Source organism: Arachis ipaensis, chromosome B02 (assembly GCF_000816755.2).
Source record: "Arachis ipaensis cultivar K30076 chromosome B02, Araip1.1, whole genome shotgun sequence".
Lineage (NCBI taxonomy): Eukaryota > Viridiplantae > Streptophyta > Magnoliopsida > Fabales > Fabaceae > Arachis > Arachis ipaensis.
Window position 1 is genome coordinate 102780773 of NC_029786.2, and position 23360 is coordinate 102804132.

General features: G+C 31.4%; 2 protein-coding genes and 1 pseudogene across 2 annotated transcripts; 2 read left to right on the forward strand and 1 right to left on the reverse strand.

Moving 5' to 3' along the window:
• Positions 3804 to 5447, forward strand: LOC107627915 (TMV resistance protein N-like). Its single transcript, XM_021116442.1, has one exon. The coding sequence runs from the start codon at positions 4564 to 4566 to the stop codon at positions 5098 to 5100; it is 537 nt and encodes a 178-aa protein (XP_020972101.1). The 5' UTR covers positions 3804 to 4563; the 3' UTR covers positions 5101 to 5447.
• Positions 5471 to 7433, forward strand: LOC107626076 (disease resistance protein RML1B-like). The gene is made up of 3 exons (XM_021116439.1): positions 5471 to 5535; positions 5626 to 5925; positions 6023 to 7433. Exons 2-3 carry the CDS (start codon positions 5650 to 5652, stop codon positions 7373 to 7375), a joined length of 1629 nt encoding a protein of 542 aa, XP_020972098.1. The 5' UTR covers positions 5471 to 5535; positions 5626 to 5649; the 3' UTR covers positions 7376 to 7433.
• LOC107626081 overlaps positions 8365 to 23360 on the reverse strand; it is an 18269-nt pseudogene continuing 3273 nt past the window's right edge.

Here is a 23360-nt window from a genome sequence, read left to right on the forward strand (position 1 = left end):
AAAAAGATGTTTATTTTATTTTTCTAGTATTTTTATTTTTACTATTAAAATATTTTCAAATACACTAAAAAAAAGATTATTTTTCATTAAAAAATATCTTTTTATCAATTTAATAGCGCTCAAACAAGCACTTAATCTTTTAAAAATAATCTTAAAAGATATTTAGTCTGTTTTTTTAATATACCTTTTGTTTGCCTAATAATAAAACCCCATCTAGTTTGTTGACAAATTAGGCAAGTTACTACATATGAAATGTTTTGCTTGAGTTTAACTATTTATCAGAGGATATGAAATGTTAAAAAAATATATATATATATATATTCAAGTATTTTTTTATCCAAGTTCATTCAAGTAAGTCTAACACTAACAAAAATTTTCTAGTAGTGTATTAATTTTAATTGATCTATTGTAATATTATATTATAACACAGAGAAAATTATTCAAAAAAAATTAAAATATGTATTATAATATTTTCTTAATTTTTTTATATTTAAGCTTTTTTAAAAAATTAAAAATAATGGATGTTGCAAGGAAAAAGAGAAAATGAATTATACGTACCTCTTCAATACAAGCTTTGTTATTATTTAATTAATATCTTTTGTAAATGAAACACTACATACAAAGTGTAGCGTTCTTTGCTTTTTTTTTATGAATTATGAAACACTGCATTCTTTGTTATAGAATGCGACACTCCAGTCAGAGCATTTAGCAAAGTGCTCAAAATGATGTCATATATATATTAGTTGTTTAAAGTGATGTCATATTTTATTCGACATAAATTTCAAAAGATCACACTTATATAACCTATTTTAAAATATTACATATTGAAATATATGTTTATTTTTATTATCTTGGATAATTTTCTGTATAATAGATAATAGATAGGTAAATAACATATTTTCCCCCTATAAATAAGATCATTATTTCTTGTTATTTATTTGATCTTATTAGAAAACTTCAGTTAGCACTTAGCAATTAGCTAACAAAATAGTAGATAAAAATATATTAAAAGTGAAAAAATTTGGCCAAAAAAAGTTGATTTATTGATGCAAACAGAATTATAGCATTTTAGTTTTCATCAAAATCTGAAGAAGTTCTGTACATTACTGGACAAAAATCACCTTAGGTTTTTCTTTTGAATTTCAACTGATGAGAAATTTGTAAACTACTACACCTTTATTGGTTTTCAATAGGAAGGGGTCAATGTATTTTAGAATTTAGAGTAAGAAACGACAATATCATGATAATCTTGGTTTGAAAAAAAGAAAAAGAAAAAATTAAAGTGTTCTAAATATTAAAATCATTAGCCTAGACTTGTTCATTTTCTTTATATTACTTTTGTGTTCATTGTTGTTTAATCTATTTCTTCTGTATTATAGTGTGAATTTGTGATGGATTAGATGATTCGGACAACAGTGTATTCCTTGAAATTGCATGCTTTTTCAAAGGAGAATGCAAGGATAATGTCTTAAGGTTTCTAGACTCATGTAGTTTCTATGCGGATGTTGGAATAGACAATCTTGAAAGTAAAGCTCTTATAATTATTTCCTACAATAGAATACAAATGCATGACTTGATATAGCAAATGGGTTGGAAAGTCATTCGTCAAGAATCGAATAAAGATCCTACAGAGCTCACTCGAATAAATAAGCCTGAAGATTTCCATAATTTATTGAAAAATAGCAAAGTAAAAACACACAGTACACTCATTTTGTTTTTCCTTGTTTTGAATTAATACAATAGCCTTTTCTTACCATAAGTTTTTGTTTTTAAGGAAAAAAATTTAATTGAAAGTATAATAATAGACTTGTGTCAAATTAGAGATCTACACTTAAATGCTGACAACTTCAAAAATACGCCTCAACTAAAGTTTCTTAAGTTTTATGCTCCATGGGATGAAAAACAATTGAATGTGTACATTCCATACCCCTGAAGCCGTTTTCTGCTAGACTCAAGTATTTGGAGTGGAATAGTTATCCTCTGAATTCTCTATCATCAATGTTCTGTGTGGAGCAGCTTGTTGAGTTTAGGATGACAAACAGTCAAATTTCTAAACTTTGGGATGGAACGTAGGTACTAATACCAACATGAACTTCATTTTTAGCCGTTTTGTTTTGATTGGAAATTGAAGATTTTTGAATGTGATGAATGTATCTCTGAATTGTTACAGGAACTTCCGAATTTGATAGTGCTTTACCTTTATGGATGTAACAAGTTGGTAAAGCTTCCAGATTTCAGTAAAGCAACAAAGCTTAAAATGATAGATCTTTGGAATTATGAAAAACTATATCAACTTCATCCATCTATTTTATCCAACCAAACTCTTGAGGAATTATATCTTACTCGTTGCACAAAATTGGAGTGTGTCAAAGGCAATTTGAAGTCTCTTAAAACATTTTATGGTTATAATTGTTCAAGCCTAAAGGAATTTTCAACGTCATCAGAAAACTGCCGGATTTGGATATCTCTTTGTGGAGAATTAAAAGTATACCAAATGAAATAGGTAGCTTTTTTTCTTTTGAGTATCTTTGTCTTAGTAATTGCAGAGAACTAATTGAGTTCCCAAACAACATCAAAGCTCAATCAAGGTTAAGGGCTCTTGATGTAAGTGGTTGTAGTGGTCTTCGATCTATACCAGAGCTTCCACCAAAAAATGTCACTCAGATTCAGTGTTGATAGACCTAAGAAAGGGAAGAGAGTCCAAATAAGGAGAGAAAATGATGGGGTTATTCCAATGTATGCCTCAACTCTCTTGGATGCCATTCAAAATCTTGAATTGGAGTTCAACTTGAAGCCTCATCATAACCCCATCCCAAGGATAAATTTGGACGAAGTAAAAAGTATGATGATCTGGAAGAGCAGAGGAAAATCAAAACTCCACTGATATCGCTTGCTGTATGAATATGAAATTAAAAGAAAATTCTTCATCAACTTATGACAAACTTTCCTGAGAATGATTCATTGGTAAATGATTTTAATAAGAAAGTTGGAGTGACTCAGAAGAAGAATGAAAGAAAGTTAGTTACTTCATCAAAAGGTATTATTAATTAACCCCTGTATATATATTAGGGACGATGCAAGTGCCTGCGATATACAACATTTATGGTGGTGTTTTTATTCCATCCTTTAAAGTTCAACTAAACAGGGAATTCGAAAATGTGCATTCATTACTAATTACTAGTACATACTAGATAGATTTCCATGTAAATTATCAGAATAAGCTATATACTTACTCCCATGAATGTATGTATTTGGGTTCCTGGTGATTGGGAACTGCTTCTGAATAAAGTGTGCCTAATTTCATTTAAGATGTTATTGAAATATACTTATTTATTTGCTGAGGCAGCAAGGGGGAACACTGCATTAGCTTTTTTAACATTAGCAAAAGCTTCATGGCTGTAATTCCACCTTGTAGTACAAACTGATGTACCTACATTCACTTTTGTGTATCTCAATGGCTGTCTGAATACTGGGCATTAATGTGGATGGATAGTATCAAAGGCAATTCAGGAATTCTTGCATTTGATGTCATCCCCTAAGTAATAGTATAAGGTAAATTCTGCTTTTTTGAAAAAAGTACTCATTGTAAATATGTATACAATAATATTGTATATGCACCTTCCTTTTATATCTTCTTTTACCAAAGTATTGACCTTTAAACAGATCAAGGTACACATTCCTAGTAAAAACACCACATTTTAAAATAAGTTTTGAGATCAGTTTGCTCTCAAACTAAGAAACCTATATGATCTGTAATGATTTCCATACAGAGTTGATAACAGAATGCACAAAAGACTATACCATAGCTAAAAGAAAGCTAGTGCATCTAATTTGAGGAAGAAACTTAAAAAAGTATGTAATTACAAGAAAACAGAATCTAAACCAGTGAACCCTCAATCCGCATTCTCCAGGTGATTTCATATGCCCCTTAGATCAGCCTTGTCAGTTTTCACATAGTACTTTTTTGCATTTTCTTCTTGGTTAATTTTGAAGACTAGTTCTTGTCACATATCACCTTAGTTTCTGCGTTATTGATACTTATAGGCCCATGCATTTCTGTAGTAGTTTACAAATTGCTATTTTTTCATCGTAATTTGCAGTGATAGTTTATGCATATTATATTATAGTAAGATGTGATTTCTATTTGTTACTATGTGACAATTGGCTTTGCTAGGTAGACAACGGAGAATCTAAACGACGTGAATAATAGGTTGGAAATTTATGGCGTAATTGAAGGGGGATGAGCCCACGGAAGAAAAGGAAAGCAAAGCATGGAGTTACATCAAATTTATGGCGGATTGGGAAAAAGTAGCCACCCACGAAACAGAGGCACAACCACACGATATTCTGTTTTAGATTTCATTAAAAGCTATCATAATAGAGAGCTCCAAATCTCCAATAATGAAGAGGAATCAACGAAGAAACAAGAAGGAATTGAAGAACCTAGCTACCTATATATATCTTGGTTGACTTGACTTAACTTGCTTCTTTATTTAACCCTTAGCAAGCTAAGGAATCACACGCATACAACAACACTACAAGCATCATCAACTCCAACTTTCAATGGCATCTTCTTCTTTCGATGTTCCTTTAATCAAACATGATCTCTTCATAAGCTTTAGAGGAGAAATTCGCACTTCTTTTCTTTGCCATTTGATAAAAAGATTGCGCGATGACGGAATCATTCGTTTCTTTGTTGACGAGGAAAATCTTGGTGCTGGAGATGAGATCTCATCCGCACTTCTTCAAGCAATTGAGGAATCTTCCATTTCATTGGTCATCTTCTCGAAAGATTATGCTTCTTCGAGATGGTGTATGGAGGAGCTTGTGAAGATTATTGAATGCAAAGAACAATATCAAAGGACTCTGGTACCTGTTTTTTACAATGTTGATCCTTCTCATGTAAGGCACCAGAAACGAACTTTTGAAGAGGCTTTTGATGTCCACACTGAGAAGTATAGAGAAAACATGGCAAAGGTGCAGAATTGGAGATCTGCATTAAGAAAGGCTGCTGATTTGTCTGGAATCCATTATCCATCAACCTTGATCAGGTCAAACTTTACTTCCAAACAAAGGAAAAAACATGCTTTCGTTGTTTAGACTCTTTATTTTATGTTTTAATTTATTATTCTGGCATATGCATGCATGCATCCTTAGATCCTTTAAACATGTTTTCTAGTTTAAATTCTTCACGTAGTATAGTGTTACCCCTAGTTTAATACTATTGTGTTACATTTACACACACAAAAAAAAGGATACATTATATATATACATATCTAGTAGTTGTTAGCTCATTTTTATGTAGTTTTCAAGTATTCATCATGGAATATATGCTTGTGTGTAATAACTAGGTTTAGATCCAAACAATATATATAAATTCAGGATTGCTACACATTCAAGTATTTTTTTATCCAAGTTCATTCAAGTAAGTCTAATACTAACAAAAATTTTCTAGTAGTGTATAATAAAGATCCTACAGAGCTCACTCGAATAAATAAGCCTGAAGATTTTCACAATTTATTGAAAAATAGCAAAGTAAGAACACGGTACCTCCACTCATTTTGTTTTTACTTGTTTTGAACTAATACAATAGCCTTTTCTTACCATAAATTTTTTGTTTTTAAGGGAACAAATTTAGTTGAAGGTATTATGATAGACTTGTCTCAAATTGGAGATCTACACTTCAATGCTGACACCTTTAAAAATATGCCTCAACTAAGGTTTCTTAAGTTTTATGCTCCATGGGATGAAAAACAGTTGAATGTGTACATTCCCATACCCCTGGAGCCGTTTTCTGCTAGACTCAAGTATTTGGAGTGGAATAGTTATCCTCTGAATTCTCTATCATCAATGTTTTCTGTGGAGCAGCTTGTTGAGCTTAGGATGCCAAACAGTCAAATTTCTAAACTTTGGGATGGAACGCAGGTACTAATACCAACATGAACTTCATTTATAGCCGTTTTGTTTCGATTGGAAATTGAGGATTTTTAAATGTGATGAATGTATCTCTGAATTGTTACAGGAACTTCCGAATTTGATAGTGCTTTACCTTTATGGATGTAAAAAGTTGGTAGAGCTTCCAGATTTTAGTAAAGCAACAAAGCTTAAAACCATAGATCTTTGGAATTGTGAAAAACTATGTCAACTTCATCCATCTATTTTGTCCATCCAAACTCTTGAGGAATTATATCTTACTGGTTGCACAAAATTGAAGTGTGTCAAAAGCAATTTGAAGTCTCTTAAAACATTTTATGCGTATAATTGTTTAAGCCTGGAGAAATTTGCAGTGTCATCAGAAAAACTGTCGGATTTAGATATCTCTTTGTGGAGAATTAAAAGTCTACCAAATGAAATATGTAGCTTTTTTTCTCTTGAGTATCTTTGTCTTAGTAATTGCAGAAAGCTAATTGATCTCCCACGCAACATAAAAGCTCAATCAAGGTTAAGGGCTCTTGACGTAAGTGGTTGTAGTAGTCTTCGTGCTATACCAGAACTTCCACCATCTATTGAAGAGCTTTATGCTGTTGATTGCACATCACTTGAAACAATATTCAATTTGAAGGCAGTATTTAGTTTGAATAGGAGAAAGATCTCATTTGCAAATTGTGTGAGATTGGAACAAGAGTCAGTGAATGATATTATGGAAGATGCTCATCTCACAATATTCAGAAATGTTTTATTGTTGTCAGCAGATCCAGATCAGATGATAAATTATTATTATTATCATAAAATGTTAGGTTGTGTTTGTTATCCTGGGTACAAAGTTCCAAAGTGGTTCGGATGTGAAACAAGAGGAGCATCCATAATAATTGAACTTCATCAACCTTACTACGAGTTGTTGGGTTTCTTCTTCTGTTGTGTTATTTCTCAAAACTTACCTTCTTATTATTTTGAAGAATTGGATCTTGTCAATATCAAGTGTGAATACCGCCACTTCGGAGATGGCGTAAAGGACACATTTGTAAGTAAAAATCTAAACTTTGTTTCTAAACGACGATGTAGCTGTGATCATGTTTTAATATGGACTGATCCATTTGGTAGTGAAAACATATTGGGTGAAATTGAGAGGTGCAGACTCAGAGGTGGCAGTGATGATGATGATAGCACTTGCAACCAAAAGATGTCATTCAGATTCAGTATTGATAGACCTAAGAGAGGGAAGAGAGTCCAAATAAGGAGAGAAAATGATGAAGATTGTTTTATCAAAGGGTGTGGGGTTATTCCAATGTATGCCTCAACTCTCTTGGATGCCATTCAAAATCTTGAATTGGAGTTCAACTTGAAGCCTCATCATAACCCCATCCCAGGGATAAATCTGGACGAAGTAAGAAGTATGATGATCCGGAAGAGCAAAGGAAAATCAAAATTCCACTGAGATCACTTGCTGTATGAATATGAAATTGAAAGAAAATTCTTGATCAACTTATGACAAACTTTCCTGACAATGACTCATTGGTAAATGATTTTAATCAAGTGCTTATATAGTGTTTAATATAAAAGAAAGTGAATATTCAATCAAAGATTCTTATTTCATTTTTAACGTTTTCAATTGTGTATCGCAGTTTAAATCACTAAATCAGAGACAATTCAAATATATTTTTCAAATAACATTCTACCTTATATAAATTCTTTGAGTCATTGTCAACTATAAACTCTGAATATTGAAAATTTTTTATTATATAATTTATGGTCAGTTAATCTCTAGTCTATGAAATCACCTTTTCTACCAACTTTCAATGGAATCTCCGATAAACTATGCTGTGGCTAATGATATATGAGTGCAATTCAAAATTAATTTCTCAACCAAAATTTCTCATATTTATTTATTGTTTTGTGTGGCTGACATATCCATGTATTCTAAGAACTAAAATAATGACCATATAATAAGACAGCAATATCTTTTATTAGTAGATATGAGTGTATGGTTTGAGTAATCATTCAAGCCCTGAAACCAACATAATACAACCAATAATCCGAGTCTGCCTCCATTGAATTTTCAAGAAATAACATATCCTTACTTTTAACTACCATGTTTCTTCATAAAAAATAATGATAACATTCTTCAACTTAAAATGAACTAAAATCCTACATCCACATACCCGAAAACAAAAGAGAAAAATTTACTATGATCAACTAAGAATACAAAGAGATTACAAGAATTTGAACTCAATTGGGGAAACTAGCCAAAGCTTCTAATTATGAGAGCTATATTTTTTTTTTTTTAATATTTTCTCAAATAATTAATTACGAACTTATTTATTTATATAAATAACAGCCTTACCATTTTCTGATTTCTCATTTCTCTGTACCTTCTGTTTTCCGCATTAATAGTTAATCTTAAACTCTTAACCATGGAAGCACATATTAAAGAAAGTAATAAAAATAAGAGAGACAAAACTTGCTCATACCTATTAGTATTATGTATCTTTTTCTACTTCCTAAGTCTCACTGTCACTGATGAGACTTTCTTTGCATGTTAAATTTAAATTTTCATATGACACACTACACTTTGTTTTGCTGCCACAATTTTAAGAAATTACTATATTCGTAGCTTGAATAATTGAATCTATGCAATAACATAGCCAACTGCTCATCAAGCCAAAACATTCACAATCTCAGTGCTGGAAAGTAACCAAGACTTCTCAGCTTTGCTATCACTTCACCAAAACCCATGGCCCATATACATCCAACAAATTCAGTGTTTCTTCGAACTTTTTCGCAACCACGCAGTTGGAGGTAGTACTCAAGCAAGCCTCAGTACAGCCAGAGCTAGTAACACCACAGCTCGAAAGCAAACTTCTTTTACACTCTTATCCACCTTTCGAATTGCTCCCTCATCTTTTAGTCCTAACTTCCCTGCATGCTTGCTTATGTTGATGATTGTATCCCTTAGCTTGCTTACTGCCCAAGAAAGCCAAACTAGCCCAAATCCAAATCCAGTATTTAAGAGCTTAGATGTGCAAAAGGGAACTCTCCCACATGCGAGTTTACAGATGACAGAAAGCAGGACAGCAAGGTCAGTACCAGTAATGCCAACAGAAAATTGTGTCAGAAGGTGTGGAAGCTCGGGGCAGGATTTCTTTAGCGAGAGAATTGCTGTTTTCCGGTGCTGTCTCTTGCAAGGATAGAAGACTCTCACACGCGTGTAAGTAGTTCTTCTTGTAGAGATCCCTCTCGGTCGCAACTTTCTTGTTCTTTTTCTTCAATGGCTTGCCTTTAACTCTCTCAGGACTGTAAATCAAGAGAAAAGCATTAACTTAATACATTTCGTTATCAAGATATTACATTAGCCATTACATAAGAAAGATTATACAATTTCTTTTGTTCTTTTTTGGTTTGGCAACACAAGTGGAAGTTACGCACAATAAGTGGTTCATCTTTAAACAGCAAAGGAAAAAAAACACATTTTAAATGCTACGAAAGATGGAAAAAATTAATTTTCTCAGAGTAACATTGAGCAAAAATAAGGAGAAGGGTTCAACTGTCAAAGAAATCATGTTTTGAATACCTTCTTAAAGGAACAGTTATTGTAGAATGAATATCCATTGTGGAGGAATGACTTCTGGTTTCTGCTTCATACATGTTCATGATCAACCTGTCCATAGAAAAATCTCAATAAATTCTGTTCGTTGATACGAACTGAAAAATCTACTCAAAAGAAGGTTCATTAAATAATGATTAGTAGTGTGTTACAAACACAGTTGACATATTCAAGTGCAACTACAAAATAGTATGCTTTTAGTAACATAAATAGTCCTTTTTTTTCTAGAAACAATCAGAATTTCAAGCATGGAGTTGAAGCTAAATCAACAAAATTATACCTACTGAAGTGTGAAAAAAGAATAGACTGTTTCTCTCCCTTATGAGATTTGTGATAAGTATGACTCAGCAACTAGAGAAAGAAAATCTTTCATCTCAATTGCGAAACCCAAAAAAGTAACTTGACCATCTGGATGAACTTGAATCTTTGAACTTAGAGCAGGGTCTTGAAAAACATCTAGCAAAGGCTTCAATGTATAGCCGATTTGATAGCTAAGAGGTGTAAACAGTTGTTGACACTCATCAATGTGAAAGCTGAAAATAATTGTGTTTGGGAATGTTGCTGCAACAAAAGATGAATGAAATTAAGCAAAATAGATTTCATCAGAATAAGTTACATTTATCAGCTAATGAAGTCTAAAGACGACAAACATAGTGAAGAAGCTTTTGTAACCGGGTAAACACTAATAGTTAAACATCATGGTCATGCTTTCTTAATGCCGGTGCCTTAACCCACAAGTCCTTGGAGCTTATACTCTAAGAGAACCTTTGATCACCCTTCTGAGAGTTGAAATAGGTTATTGGTGCCTTGATCAGCATGTCGAAATAACATAACCTTTCTTGTAACTACAATATTTTTTCATAAAAGTAATGATAACATTGTTCAACCTAAAATGAACTACAATCCTACATCCACATACCAAAATACAGAAGAGAAAAATTTAATATAATCAACTAAGAATAAGAGGACATTACAAGAATTTGAACTCGTGGAAAACTAGTCAAAGCTTCCACATTTGCCATGAGACAACTACGAAGAAAATAGAAGAATACATAACTCATGTACCTCACAAATATTCTAAGTTCTAATAGTACACGGAAAAGATTCGCGAAACTATATAACACTTCAATGAGCAGCATGCACACCTTGGGAATCAACAAGCATAGGCCTTTGAGCTGTGAAGTCAACATTGGCAAACTGGTTCAAATTTCACCATTCATTTTTGTGATTTTCTTGATTCCTCGCCAAGAATAGGACTAAGACAAGGATATTGATATCTAACGATGGTTTCCATGCAACAGAGGAAAACAGCTGTTGAGAACCCTGTCATAAACAAGAATTCAAGAACAAACAAACAAATTATGTTAATCAACTGTAAAACTATGCATGTATTGATGCTCAAATTTATCAGTCATACAACTGTAACAAAAAAAGTTACTAAAACAAAGTCACAAAACATAGCATAGCCAATTTTGTCTTTTAATTGAGCTACTCTATTATGATTTGAGTTAAGCCAGCTTACAATCCAAGTTGCATTTGGAGGAAACCAATTCATTACTGCTAGCATACTTGAAATTTTAAACAAAATATAAAAATTATACATCAAAACCCCAATATTATTACACATTAAAAAAACTAAAAACTTTGCCATGACTTTTGATACTATAAAAAAAGGTGTTAGTTACCTTGAAAATGTTGCTAAACATGCAAGTTCTTGCTGTAAGACAAGCCCTGCTGAAGAGCAACCAAAAGAAGCCATCAAACACAGCTTCTGAACTATTTTTTGTGTTTTATATGAGAGAATTAAGGTTTCTTTTTAATGTTTTCCTTAAAATAACAAAAATTCTCCTACTTGTGTGACTTTGTGACAATCCCATCAGTTTATCCCTTTCCTGCACCTCAGAATCAAAAGGATATTTTTACAAATTGGACTTTTGGGTGACACTGAAAAAGTTTAAGTAGGAATATAAATAAATGAAAATAAATGATTTTCTTCTTTTAAAAAAAAAAGAATAAATAAATAAATAAATAAATAAAGATTTTTATGTGAGCCATTGAAGTCTGAACCGTAATCATCCAAATAAATAAATGAATAGAGGTTGGAAATTAGGAACCGTTTTTGACTTTTTGCTGTAGCTTAAAGGATTATGAGATGAGAATTAATTTCAAACATGTTTCTGCTAATCAGTCTAGCCTTTGGTCGTAGCTAGTTTCTGCTTTTTCTTTCTGGACCCTTGACAATAAAAGTTTTATTTTTCTTATGTAGATATGCTTCCGAAAACTAGTAGGAGTTTTGCACTATATTTATGAAAGTTGTTTAATTCGATTTATTTTTATTGTTTTGAATTGCATGATATGAGTACCTGATATTCAAATTGTTGTGCATGTAGAGATTGGTTTCATAAAATAAATTGCTTATAAATATAGTCATACTTGATAAATAAAATTTTGTGTTATTTATCAAATTATCAATTGCATCGTTTCGATTTATTGTTTTCTGGTGTTGCTATGCACTGGAGTGGAGAGATTGTCACTGAAACCGGAGAAAAGAAAGTACTGATCAGGTTAATGATTTTCTACCATTATAATACTGGCTACTAAATTGGATAGCTTAATACACTGCATATCTATCATCATCAGGTCTTGTTCACTATTCACATGTATGGTATACTTTTTAGTTTTCTTTCTCTTAATCTAATAAAATATGGATTTGCCAATTGATGAATCAGCTTAACTTAGATACAAAAATATTATTTGTGTCCATCTTAATCCTGCATCTTGTATTCTTAATGTAAAAAAAAATTAAAAATACTATTAATAACGTCACATTCATCCCAAATTGAACAATTATTGTGAAAATTGAATTACAAAGGAATTCTTTCAAAAATTCAACCCAATTCTTTTTCCAAATCTACAAAATACAATTAGAAGTAGCATGTCTTTTTAATTCTTAAACCATAAATACATCAAAGCAAAACCTAAACAAAATATCAATAAAAGAAGTATGTTAAAATAGAAATAACTCTAGAAGAGCTTTGGCCTCTTTTGACTCAGGAGAAAGAGAATCATTTGACTCCATCCAAGAAAATTTCTTAATTTAATCTATAAATGGGTACAAGTCATCCCTTCTTAAAAGAGCTCTCAAATCATCTACCATGGAATAGACATGTTTACTCTTTATATTAACAGTTAAGAAGTTTTGAACCTTTCGAGAAGCAGAACTGTTAATGTAATACATATCAATAGCATCCTCCATGAAAGATAATTGAAATACAGATACACAAATCAATGGACATTTAGATTTATGATGCTCATCTGCAAAGCCAATTAACATGGCACAAACCAAGTTGCTACAAAGGTAGACGAGAGCCGGACATGCAGCAGAAAATGCAGGTTGGATGCCCTTAAAAGAACCCTTGATTGGCTGAACAAATCGAACACCTTTTTTGTTCACAAGCAAGGCATGTAAGGTTGCTTTATACCCATTTTTCCATTCACCAAAATAATCGGATCTTTCAATGTGAGAAGTAGAGAAATGAAGACTATAATTCCCGAGAACTGCAACAAAAAAACATAACGAAACTGCTTTATCGTTATGTTTTTTGTTGCAGTCCTCCGGGATTATAGTCTTCATCTCTCTACTTCTCACATTGAAAGATCCGATTATTTTGGTGAATGGGAAAATGGGTATAAAGCAACCTTACATGCCTTGCTTGCTTGTGAACAGAAGAGGTGTTCGAATTGTTCAGCCAATCAAGGGTTCTTTTGAGGGCATCCAACCTGCATTTTCTGCTGCATGTCCGGCTCTCGTCTACCTTCTTAACAACTTGGTTTGTGGCTTTGTGCCATGTTAATTGGCTTGCAGATGAGCATCATAAATCTAAATGTCCATTGATTTGTGTATCTGTATTTCAATTATCTATCATGGAAGATGCTATTGATATGGATTACATTAACAGTTTTGCTTCTCAAAAGGTTCAAATTTTCTTAACTGTTAATGTAAAGAGTAGACATGTCTATTCTATGGTAGATGATTTGAGAGCTTTTTTAAAAAGGAATGACTTGTACCCATTTATTGATCAAATTAAGAAATTTCCTTGGATGGAGTCAAAGGATCCTCTTTCTCCTGAGTCAAAGAGGCTAAAGTTCTTCTAGAGTTATTTCTATTTTAACATACTTCTTTTATTGATGTTTTGTTTAGGTTTTCCTTTGATGTATTTATGGTTTGAATAATTAGGAAGAAATGCTACTTCTAACTGTATTTTGATTTGAAAACTTCACACCGAAGGAATTGGGTTGAATTTTTGAAAGAATTCATTTGTAATTTAATTCTCACAATAATTGTTCAATTTGGGATGAATGTGATGTTATTAATAGTATTTTTAATTTCTTTTACATTAAGAATACAAGATGCGGGATTAAGATGGACACAAATAATATTTTTTATCTAAGTTAAGCTGTTTCATCAATTGGCAAATTTATATTTTATTAGATTAAGAGAAAGAAAACAAAAAAGTATACCATACATGTGAATAGTGAACAAGATCTGGTGATGATAGATATGCAGAGTATTGAGCTATCCAATTTAGTAGCCAGTATTATAATGTTAGAAACAGAGATCATTAACCTGATCAGTACTTTCTTTTTTCCGGTTTCAGTGACAATCTCTCTAGTACATAGCAACAGAAAATAATAAATCGAAACGATGCCATTGATAATTTGATAAATAACACAAAACTTCATTTATCAAGTATGACTATATTTATAAATAATTTATTTTATGAAACCAATCTCTACATGAACAACAATTTGAATATCAAGTACACATATCATGCAATTCAAAACAATAAAAATAAATGGAATTAAACAACTTTCATAAATATAGTGCAAAACTGCTACTAATTTTCGGAAGCATATCTACATAAGAAAAATAAAACTTTTATTGTCAAGGGTCCAAAAAGGAAACGATCAAAGGCATTGATTAGCAGAAACATGTTTGAAATTAATTCTCATCTCATAATCCTGTAAGCTACTCCAAAAAGTCAAAAACCGTTCCAAGTTTACAACCTCTATTCATTTATTTATTTAGATGATCACGACTCAGACTTTTAGTGGCTCACATAAAAACCTTTATTCATTTATTTATTTGTTCTTTTTTTTAGAAGAAGATAATCAATTATTTTCACGTATTTATATTCCTACTTAAACTTTTTCAGTGCCACCCAAAAGTTCAGCTTGTAAAAAAATCCTTTAGATTTTGAGGTGCAGGGAAGGAATAAATTGATGGGGTTGTCACAAACTCACATAAGCAGGGGAATTGTTATTTTAAGGGAAACATTAAAAAGAAACCTTAATTCTCTCATAAAAAACACAGAACATATTTCAATCACAAAGTCACACAAGCAGGAGAATTTTTGTTATTTTAAGGAAAACATTAAAAAGAAACCTTAATTCTCTCATAAAAAACACAGAACATAGTTCTGTTTGATGGCTTCTTTTGGTTGCTCTTCAGCAGGGCTTTTTTTACAGCAAGAACTTGCCATGTTCAGCAACATTTTTAAGGTAACTAACACTTTTTTCTATAGTATCAAAAGTTATTGCAAAGTTTTTAGATTTTTTTTTATTGTGTAATAATATTGGGGTTTTGATGTATAATATTTATATTTTGTTTAAAATTTCAAGTATGCTAGCAGTAATGAATTGGTTTCCTCCAAATGCAAATTGGATTGTAAACTGACTTAACTCAAAGCAAAATAGAGTAGTTCAATTAGAAGACAAAATTGGCTATGCTATGTTTTGTGACTTTGTTTTAGTAACTTTTTTGTTACAATTGTTGACTGATAAATTTGAGAATCAATACATGCATAGTTTTACAGTTGATTAACATAATTTGTTTGTTTGTTCTTGAATTCTTGTTTATGACAGGGTTCTCAATAGCTATTGCCCTCTTGTTGCATGGAAACCAGAGATCGTTAGATATCAATATCTTTGTCTTAGTTCTATTCTTGGCGAGGAAATAAGAAAATCACAAAATGAATGGTTAAATTTGAACCAGTTTGCCATTGTTGACTTCACAGCTCAAAGGCCTATGCTTGTTGATTCCCAAGGTATGCATGCTGCTCATTGAAGTTATATAGTATCGCGGATCACTTCCGTGTACTATTAGAACTTAGAATATTTGTGAGGTACATGAATTATGTATTCTTCTATTTTCTTTCATAGTTGTCTCATGGCAAATGTGGAAGCTTTTACTAGTTTTCCCAATTGAGTTCAAATTCTTGTAATATCCTCTTTTTCTGAGTTGATTATAGTAAATTTTTCTCTTCTATATTTTGGTATGCGGATGTAGGATTGTAATTCATTTTAGGTTGAACAATGTTATCATTACTTTTTATGAAAAACTATTGTAGTTACAAGAAAGGTTATGCTATTTTGACATGCTGATCAAGGCACCAATGACCTACTTCAACTCTCAGAAGGGTGATCAGAGGTTCGCTTAGAGTATAAGCTCCAAGGACTTGTGGGTTAAGGCACCGGCTAAGAAGGCATGACCATGATGTTTAACTATTAGTGTTTACCCGGTTACAAAAACTTCTTCACTATGTTTGTCTTCTTAAGATTTCATTAGCTGATAAATTTATTTACTGCATTTGATGGTGAGATAAATGTAACTTATTTTGATGAAATCTATTTTGCTTAATTTCGTTCATCTTATGTTGCAGCAATATTCCCAAACACAATTATTTTCAGCTTTCACATTGATGAGTGTCAACAACTGTTTACACCTCTTAACTATCAAATCGGCTATACCTTGAAGCCTTTGCTAGATATTTTTCAAGACCCTGCTCTAAGTTCAAAGATTCAAGTTCATCCAGATGGTCAAGTTACATTTTTGGGTTCCGCAATTGAGATGAAAGATTTTCTTCCTCTAGTTGCTGAGTCATACTTATCATAAATCTCATATAAGGGAGAGAAACATTCTATTCTTTTTCCATACTTCAGTAGGTATAAATTTGTTGATTTAGCTTCAACTGCATACTCTAAATTCTGATTGTTTCTAGAAAAAAGAAAAGGACTATTTATGTTACTAAAAGCATACTATTTTGTAGTTGCACTTGAATATGTCAACTATGTTTGTAACACACTACTAATCATTATTTAATGAACCTTCTTTTGAATAGATTTTTCAGTTCGTATCAAGGAACAGAATTTACTGAGATTTTTCTATGGACATGTTGATCATGAACATGTATGAAGCAGAAACCAAAAGTCATTCCTCCACAATGGAGATTCATTCTACAATAACTGTTCCTTTAAAAAGGTATTCAAAACATGATTTCTTTGACAGTTGAACCCTTCTCCTTATTTTTGCTCAATGTTACTATGAGAAAATTAATTTTTTCCATTTTTCATAGCATTTAAAATGTGTTTTTTTTTTCCTTTGCTATTTAAAGATGAACCACTTATTGTATGTAGCTTTCACTTGTGTTACCAAACTAAAAAAGAACAAAAGAAATTGTATAATCTTTCTTATGTAATGGCTAATGTAATATCTTGATAACGAAATGTATTAAGTTAATGCTTTTCTCTTGATTTACAGTCCTGAGAGAGTTAAAGGCAAGCCATTGAAGAAAAAGAACAAGAAAATTGCGACCGAGAGGGATCTCTACAAGAAGAACTACTTACACGCGTGAGAGTCTTCTATCCTTGATGGTTGACAAGAGACTGCACCGGAAAACAGCAATTCTCTCGCTAAAGAAATCCTATCCCGAGCTTCCATACCTTCTGACACAATTTTCTGTTGGCATTGCTGGTACTGACCTTGCTGTCCTGCTTTCTGTCGTCCGTAAACTCGCATGTGGTAGAGTTCCCTTTTGCACATCTAAGCTGTTAAATACTGGATTTTGATTCATAATAGTGATAATACTAATAGGTATGAGCGAAATGTGAAATCAGAAAATGGTCAGACTGCCATTTATATGAATAAATAAATTTCTAATTAATCATTTGAGAGAAATATCAAGTGAGAAATATTAACCAATCTAACACAAAGCATCATTTTAAAAAAAAAAATCTAGACCATTCAAGTTGGGGGGATTGTCACATTTGTCTAGACTCTAGACCAATAATTATATTGGGTACTTTTTCTCAAAAAAAAAAATCAGAATTATTTGCCTTATGCTGTAGCTTCTTGCTTGCTGTTTCTTCACGGGTTCCTCTTCCTGAAGGGGAAAAATTATTAAAAAAAAAAAAACAAAAAACGATTTGCTTTTGTAGCTTTACTTAATTATTAATTAATTCTTTTATAATTTAAAATAAATAAGTTGTGTGCATATATATATATATATTGAAATGAAATTTATAAATATTTCAAACAATATACTAGTTATTACGAAAATAATAAAAGAAATACTAATGTGACATATGATGTGGTATTACCCAATTAAAAACAGTTGTTACTTAAAAAAAAAAGGAAATAAGGTTGCTTGAATTTTAATATCCGATGACAACCTATATGAATTATATCGATTTAATTGAGTTCTTATTATTATAAATAAGGCCATGATATAAATCAATCCGTTTGTCCATTACGATTTCTGTCTCTATAACTTGATTTAATGAATCTTAATAGATATTACCGGAATAAAAGCTAAATTATATTAGTTATTATTAAAATGACTTTTTTTCCTAAGATACTCTTCAATAATTTTTTAATTATTAAATTGTGATTTTGTTAATATTTTCGTTAATAATTATTTTTTATATTTTACTATTAATTTTTTTATATCAATATCTTACTTTAACATTAAATAAAAAATAACAATTAATATATATTATTTTTTATGAAAAATGAATAAAATTAACATTAGTTAATACACAAGATTGAATGAATTTGAGATGAATTTGAAAGGTTTTGAGCAAATAAGATGATGACAAGAAGGAGCTCTTTACCTTCAAAGAAGTGGACTCAATCTCTAAACCACCTATACATTTCGGTAAGAATGTGTACGAAAATTAGAGGAGATTATTATTTTATTGTGTTCTATACTATCAATCTCTACCGTCTCATCCCCTCTTGGACGTCAATCTTCATAATGTACTTATAATTTATTTAAAAGATAAGGCACAAAAAGCATTTATAAGCAAAAAGGCTCACATCCTATATTAGAGATTTTGAAAGTGTATTTTTCTATTAGTTTGATACATTCATGGGAGATAAGACATGCACTATACCTTGTGAAATTGATGAATTCCTAAAATCTTTTGGCTTCATCGATTTCAAGTATAACTATCAACAATAATAATGAATGAATTAAAATTTTTATGTATTTAGCTTTGAATACATTGTTAAAGTATACAATTTATTTTAATTGAATTGTATTAGATTATTAAGGATGATAATATTCATATTTGTAATTGAATTCAAATCTAACCATTATGGTTTTTTACAGACCTCAAGAGGAATTATATCTCTCTATTTCTCACGTTGAAAAATCCGATATTTTTGGTGGATAAAAAATGGGTATAAAATCACCTTACATGTCTTACTTGTAAAACAAAGAGTTTGAATTGTTCAGCCAATCAAGAGTTGTTTTGACCACAACCAACCAACATTTCAAGTTCTCATTTACTTTGATTACAACATGATTTGTGTCATGTTAATTGAATTTTTAAGAGAACATCATAATTACAAATGTCCATTTATTTGTGTATCTATATTTCATTTATCTATTGTAAAAGATGGTATTTACGTGAATTACATTAACAGTTTAGTCTTCAAAAGTTTTAAAATTTCTTCATTGTTAAGATAATGAGCAACCATATCTATTACATGGTTGATTATTTGAGATGTCCTTTCTCCAAAGAAGATTTTATTTATTTTAGATGAAAATATGAGATTTCTTTGGGTAGAGTTAATGGATCTATTACTTCCTCCTTTCCTAAGCCAAAAAGACCAAAGTTCTAGAATTATTTCTATTTTAACATGTTTCTTTTATTGATGTTTTGTTTAGGTTTTCTTTAGTTGTGTATATGGGTTAAGAATTAAAAAGACATGTATAAATTTAAAATTAATGTAATGTTGTTAATAGTATTTATAATTTTTCTTTACTTTAAGAAAACAATATATGTGATTAAAATGAACACAAATAATATTTTGACAACCAAGTTACGCTGATTCATCCATAGACAAATACATATTTAGTTAGTTTATGAGAAAGAAATTTCAGTTTATCATACCCTACGAGAGAAACTAAGAAAAAAAAAATTCATTTGATGTATTCTTACGAAAAAAATTACTTAGAGGTACTAAAAAGTATATTTTCTCTCAATTATTCTCTAATTAGTCACAATTTTTCCCCTATGTTTTATCATTTCCAAAGAAAAAGTACATAACATCCTAATATACAAAATAATTGTTTGAAAAATGGTAACCCTATAATGAATTCATATATGTAAACATTATAATATTATATGTGTGACAAAAATATACCCGTTCTATTTTCTTCTGATGACAGATGTGCAGCGTTTCAGATTCTTAAAGCATCAATAAGCAAATCAGCATCTCCATGTTACTTAGGCCGCCAGACTCTTCATAGACAGGAATTTGGTATGTTAACTCATCTATCTAAGAATAGAACATAGAGGTGCATGGGAATGTTGAACAATGATTGGTGTGTAATTCTGGGTAGGTTTTTATAATTGTTTTATTAAATTGGTTAACTAAAATATGATTATGATTTTTTACCAGTTATTTATATACCCTAGTGCTAGAAAGTGAAGAAATCCCAAGTAATGTCACAAATCACAAGACCACATATTTCATCACTAGTAACTTGGTAAAAAAACACAGGTATCGCCAGTAGCAATTTAATAATACATATGATCACACTATAATAACAAGTCATCGATACTAATCCAGGTGAATATAAATCCACACAAGTACTAGTTGGAAAGTCCTTGGAGAAATAAAAATTAAACTACATATTAAATATAAATATAAGTTACACAGAAAAACATAAGAGGTATGAATCATGCAAGAAAATAATTAGAAACATAAATTCTGAAGCAAAAACTCTCTTCCAGAGATAAAAGTTAAGCAAAAGAAGTGGAATAAGATGGCAAAGAAAAAACTTTAGAACATAAATTTAGATGTGAACTTATGCAGGTTTCGATCAAGAACTGTGAAGCCTTAATAATCTAGGATTGGAGAATACTCATTCTTTAGGTCCAAGTATATTTTTTATTTTATTTTCCTCTTCATTTGCCGTTCTCTTGGTTTTTTGTTAGAAAATTCGTCCAAAAACATAGGATAGACGTTGAACAGAAAAAAAAATGAGGAAAAAAAAGGAATATCTCAAGACTAAATATAAAATTTGAAATCTTCTTTTTAAATTAAAATTAGGCCAACAGTTTATGAATTGCAATCCATTTCTTTTTGTAAATATATATTTGGAATGAAATAAAATTAAGCCATAAAATTTATCATACTCTAACACAGAAAAATACATTTATTGAAATGCAATGTTGCAAGTGAAATGCAAATATTCTAACACAGAAAAGCTAAGGGAATGAGTAAATAGATAATTTAAGCTAAGGGAATTAATTTATGCAAACATTCTATGCTTATTGACTCCAAGGTTCTCTTAATTTTTCATATTGACGCAGAGTAGTATGTTACATAAAATATCCTATTGGAAGTATTGGCATTCAGGTAACATGTTTAGATAAAAAACATTCTTTTAGTGTGTTTGAAACACATTAAGAAATAAAAGGCACTAGATTCGGATAACATTAGCATATTGGTAGTTCAACCCAAATATAGGATAGAGAGACATTTGTATCTAACCTGATTCGGGACATTTGTATCTCAAGTTGTTCCAACTCACCATTACTCCATCCACTTTGGTCTTCCTCAATTGTTCCTTCTCATCCTCCTCACTATAATCATTGACATCAAAATCATCTTTTGCATGCTCCATCTGCATTACAAAAACAACCTGTCAATCACAAATAGAAAATAATGAACCACTATACTTGCAAAACATTCTAGAAATCTTGCATCACCAACATTTACCTCTTCAAGATTGATATCACTGTACTCATCCGAAACATTGTCACTTTTTCACATCATCTTAGATTTCTTTGCGGAAAATCCCACTATCAAGCCTAACTTTCAAAAAAGTAAAAAGAAAATTTTCCATCAAATTCAGAATAAAGTAAAACCATCGTTAGGAAACAAACATTACAGAGAGAGTAAATGAGTAAGCAAACAGCTAAAGTAGGCCTTAATCCATGTAAAACCTTAGCACTAAAAGTAACCCCAAAAAGCAAGTAATCAAAGAAGCTCTATCTGTATTCGACTATTCGTCTTGGCAACTACAAATAGTTCAAGTCGCACAGTCAATGTTCCACTTGATGCTCATAAAAGATAGCATTTTCTATGCTCTAAATTGTTTTAGAATTCAAATTCATTAACATGACAAACGAAAAAAAAATAACAAAGAACAAATTGGAACAGATGGTGACATCTTTGACAACAACACTGTACAAAAGTTTTTTTTTTTTGGCTCCTCTTTAAGGATTTGGCACTCATGCAGCATATCACCAAGAAAGTTTTTTTCAAACGTTAATAAAAAATAGAAAACAAAAATGAATTTAAATTTTGATACCAGAGAATAACAGCACGGAGAGACGAACAAATCCCCAGAGATTCTCAAAGGCCTTTATCGAGAACCCACTCCACGCGTCCCCTTTTGTGCCGCTCAGGATGTACACAATCTGTGCCACCACTATGAACCACCACGACCTGTTCAGCGCCGCCGCCCCCAACCGTCCCCCACCCCAGCCACAGCAGATAACAGCTTCTCGTGCTCTTCATTGTACACCTGAGGCTTAGCACCATCCTCGATTCAAAGCTTCCAATGATCCCCAAAATCTTATTTCTTCATAGGAGCCTCAAAGTACAGATCCTATATTAGATTTTTATGCAAAAATGAGATGTAGGTACAGCTTCTCCTTGACCCGTGTTTGGCTACATAGCATGGATAGAGTCACCAATCAAGGTCACACAAAGATAAAGGGCAGAGCAAAAAGTTGAGTTTGTAGGTGCCCATTGAAATGGAGGAGCAAAAATTGGAGTCTCAAGGGATTTAGGGTTTGTTTTGAAGTGGGTGGTACGTTTTGGGGAGGTGAAATCTGGTGAGACTTGAGACTTGATAGTAAAGAGGAGAGAGGGAATGAATTTGAAATGGTGGAGATATCTCGTCGTAGAATAGCCTCCTCTTCTGTTGCAAGTTGCAAGTAGCAAATCTCCCTCACAAGATGATCTTCGCGATGATGAAGATCCCTAAAGCTTAGTTTTCTTTTCTTTTGTTGCTTTTTAATGTTCAATCACCAAAAGTAAAAGGCGAGAGGGAATTTGATTTTGAGAATGGATTTGTACGGGAAGATTCCCGCTTCGACGCAATGGAGGAAATGCTGTTCTTTGCCTGCCACGTGTCGTCACCACCGATAATGCAAAATAGGAGGGAACATTGTTCTTTGCTTCGTGTACCCAACTGCATAACTATAACTATAAGTCTATAATAACTACTAGTGTGTTTCCCGCGCTTCACTCTTTTTATAAATCTATTTCATCGTATAATTTTTTAATTTATAGATAAAGAATTCTTTATTTATTTTTATATGTATATAAATATATATTTATATAATCACTGATTAAAATAAAATGTTTATCATAAAAAAATATAGTTATATTATATTTCTCTGATTAGAGAGTAAAGGATATTGCACATTTTTAAAATAATAAGTAAATATT

Excerpts from the sequence above, each read along its gene's own strand:
- LOC107627915 (XM_021116442.1), top strand. The coding sequence starts at position 4,564 with ATGGCATCTTCTTCTTTCGATGTTCCTTTAATCAAACATGATCTCTTC.
- LOC107626076 (XM_021116439.1), top strand. The coding sequence starts at position 5,650 with ATGATAGACTTGTCTCAAATTGGAGATCTACACTTCAATGCTGACACC. Across the intron at positions 5,926-6,022 it reads AACTTTGGGATGGAACGCAG|GAACTTCCGAATTTGATAGT; the intron begins GTACTAATACCA and ends GAATTGTTACAG.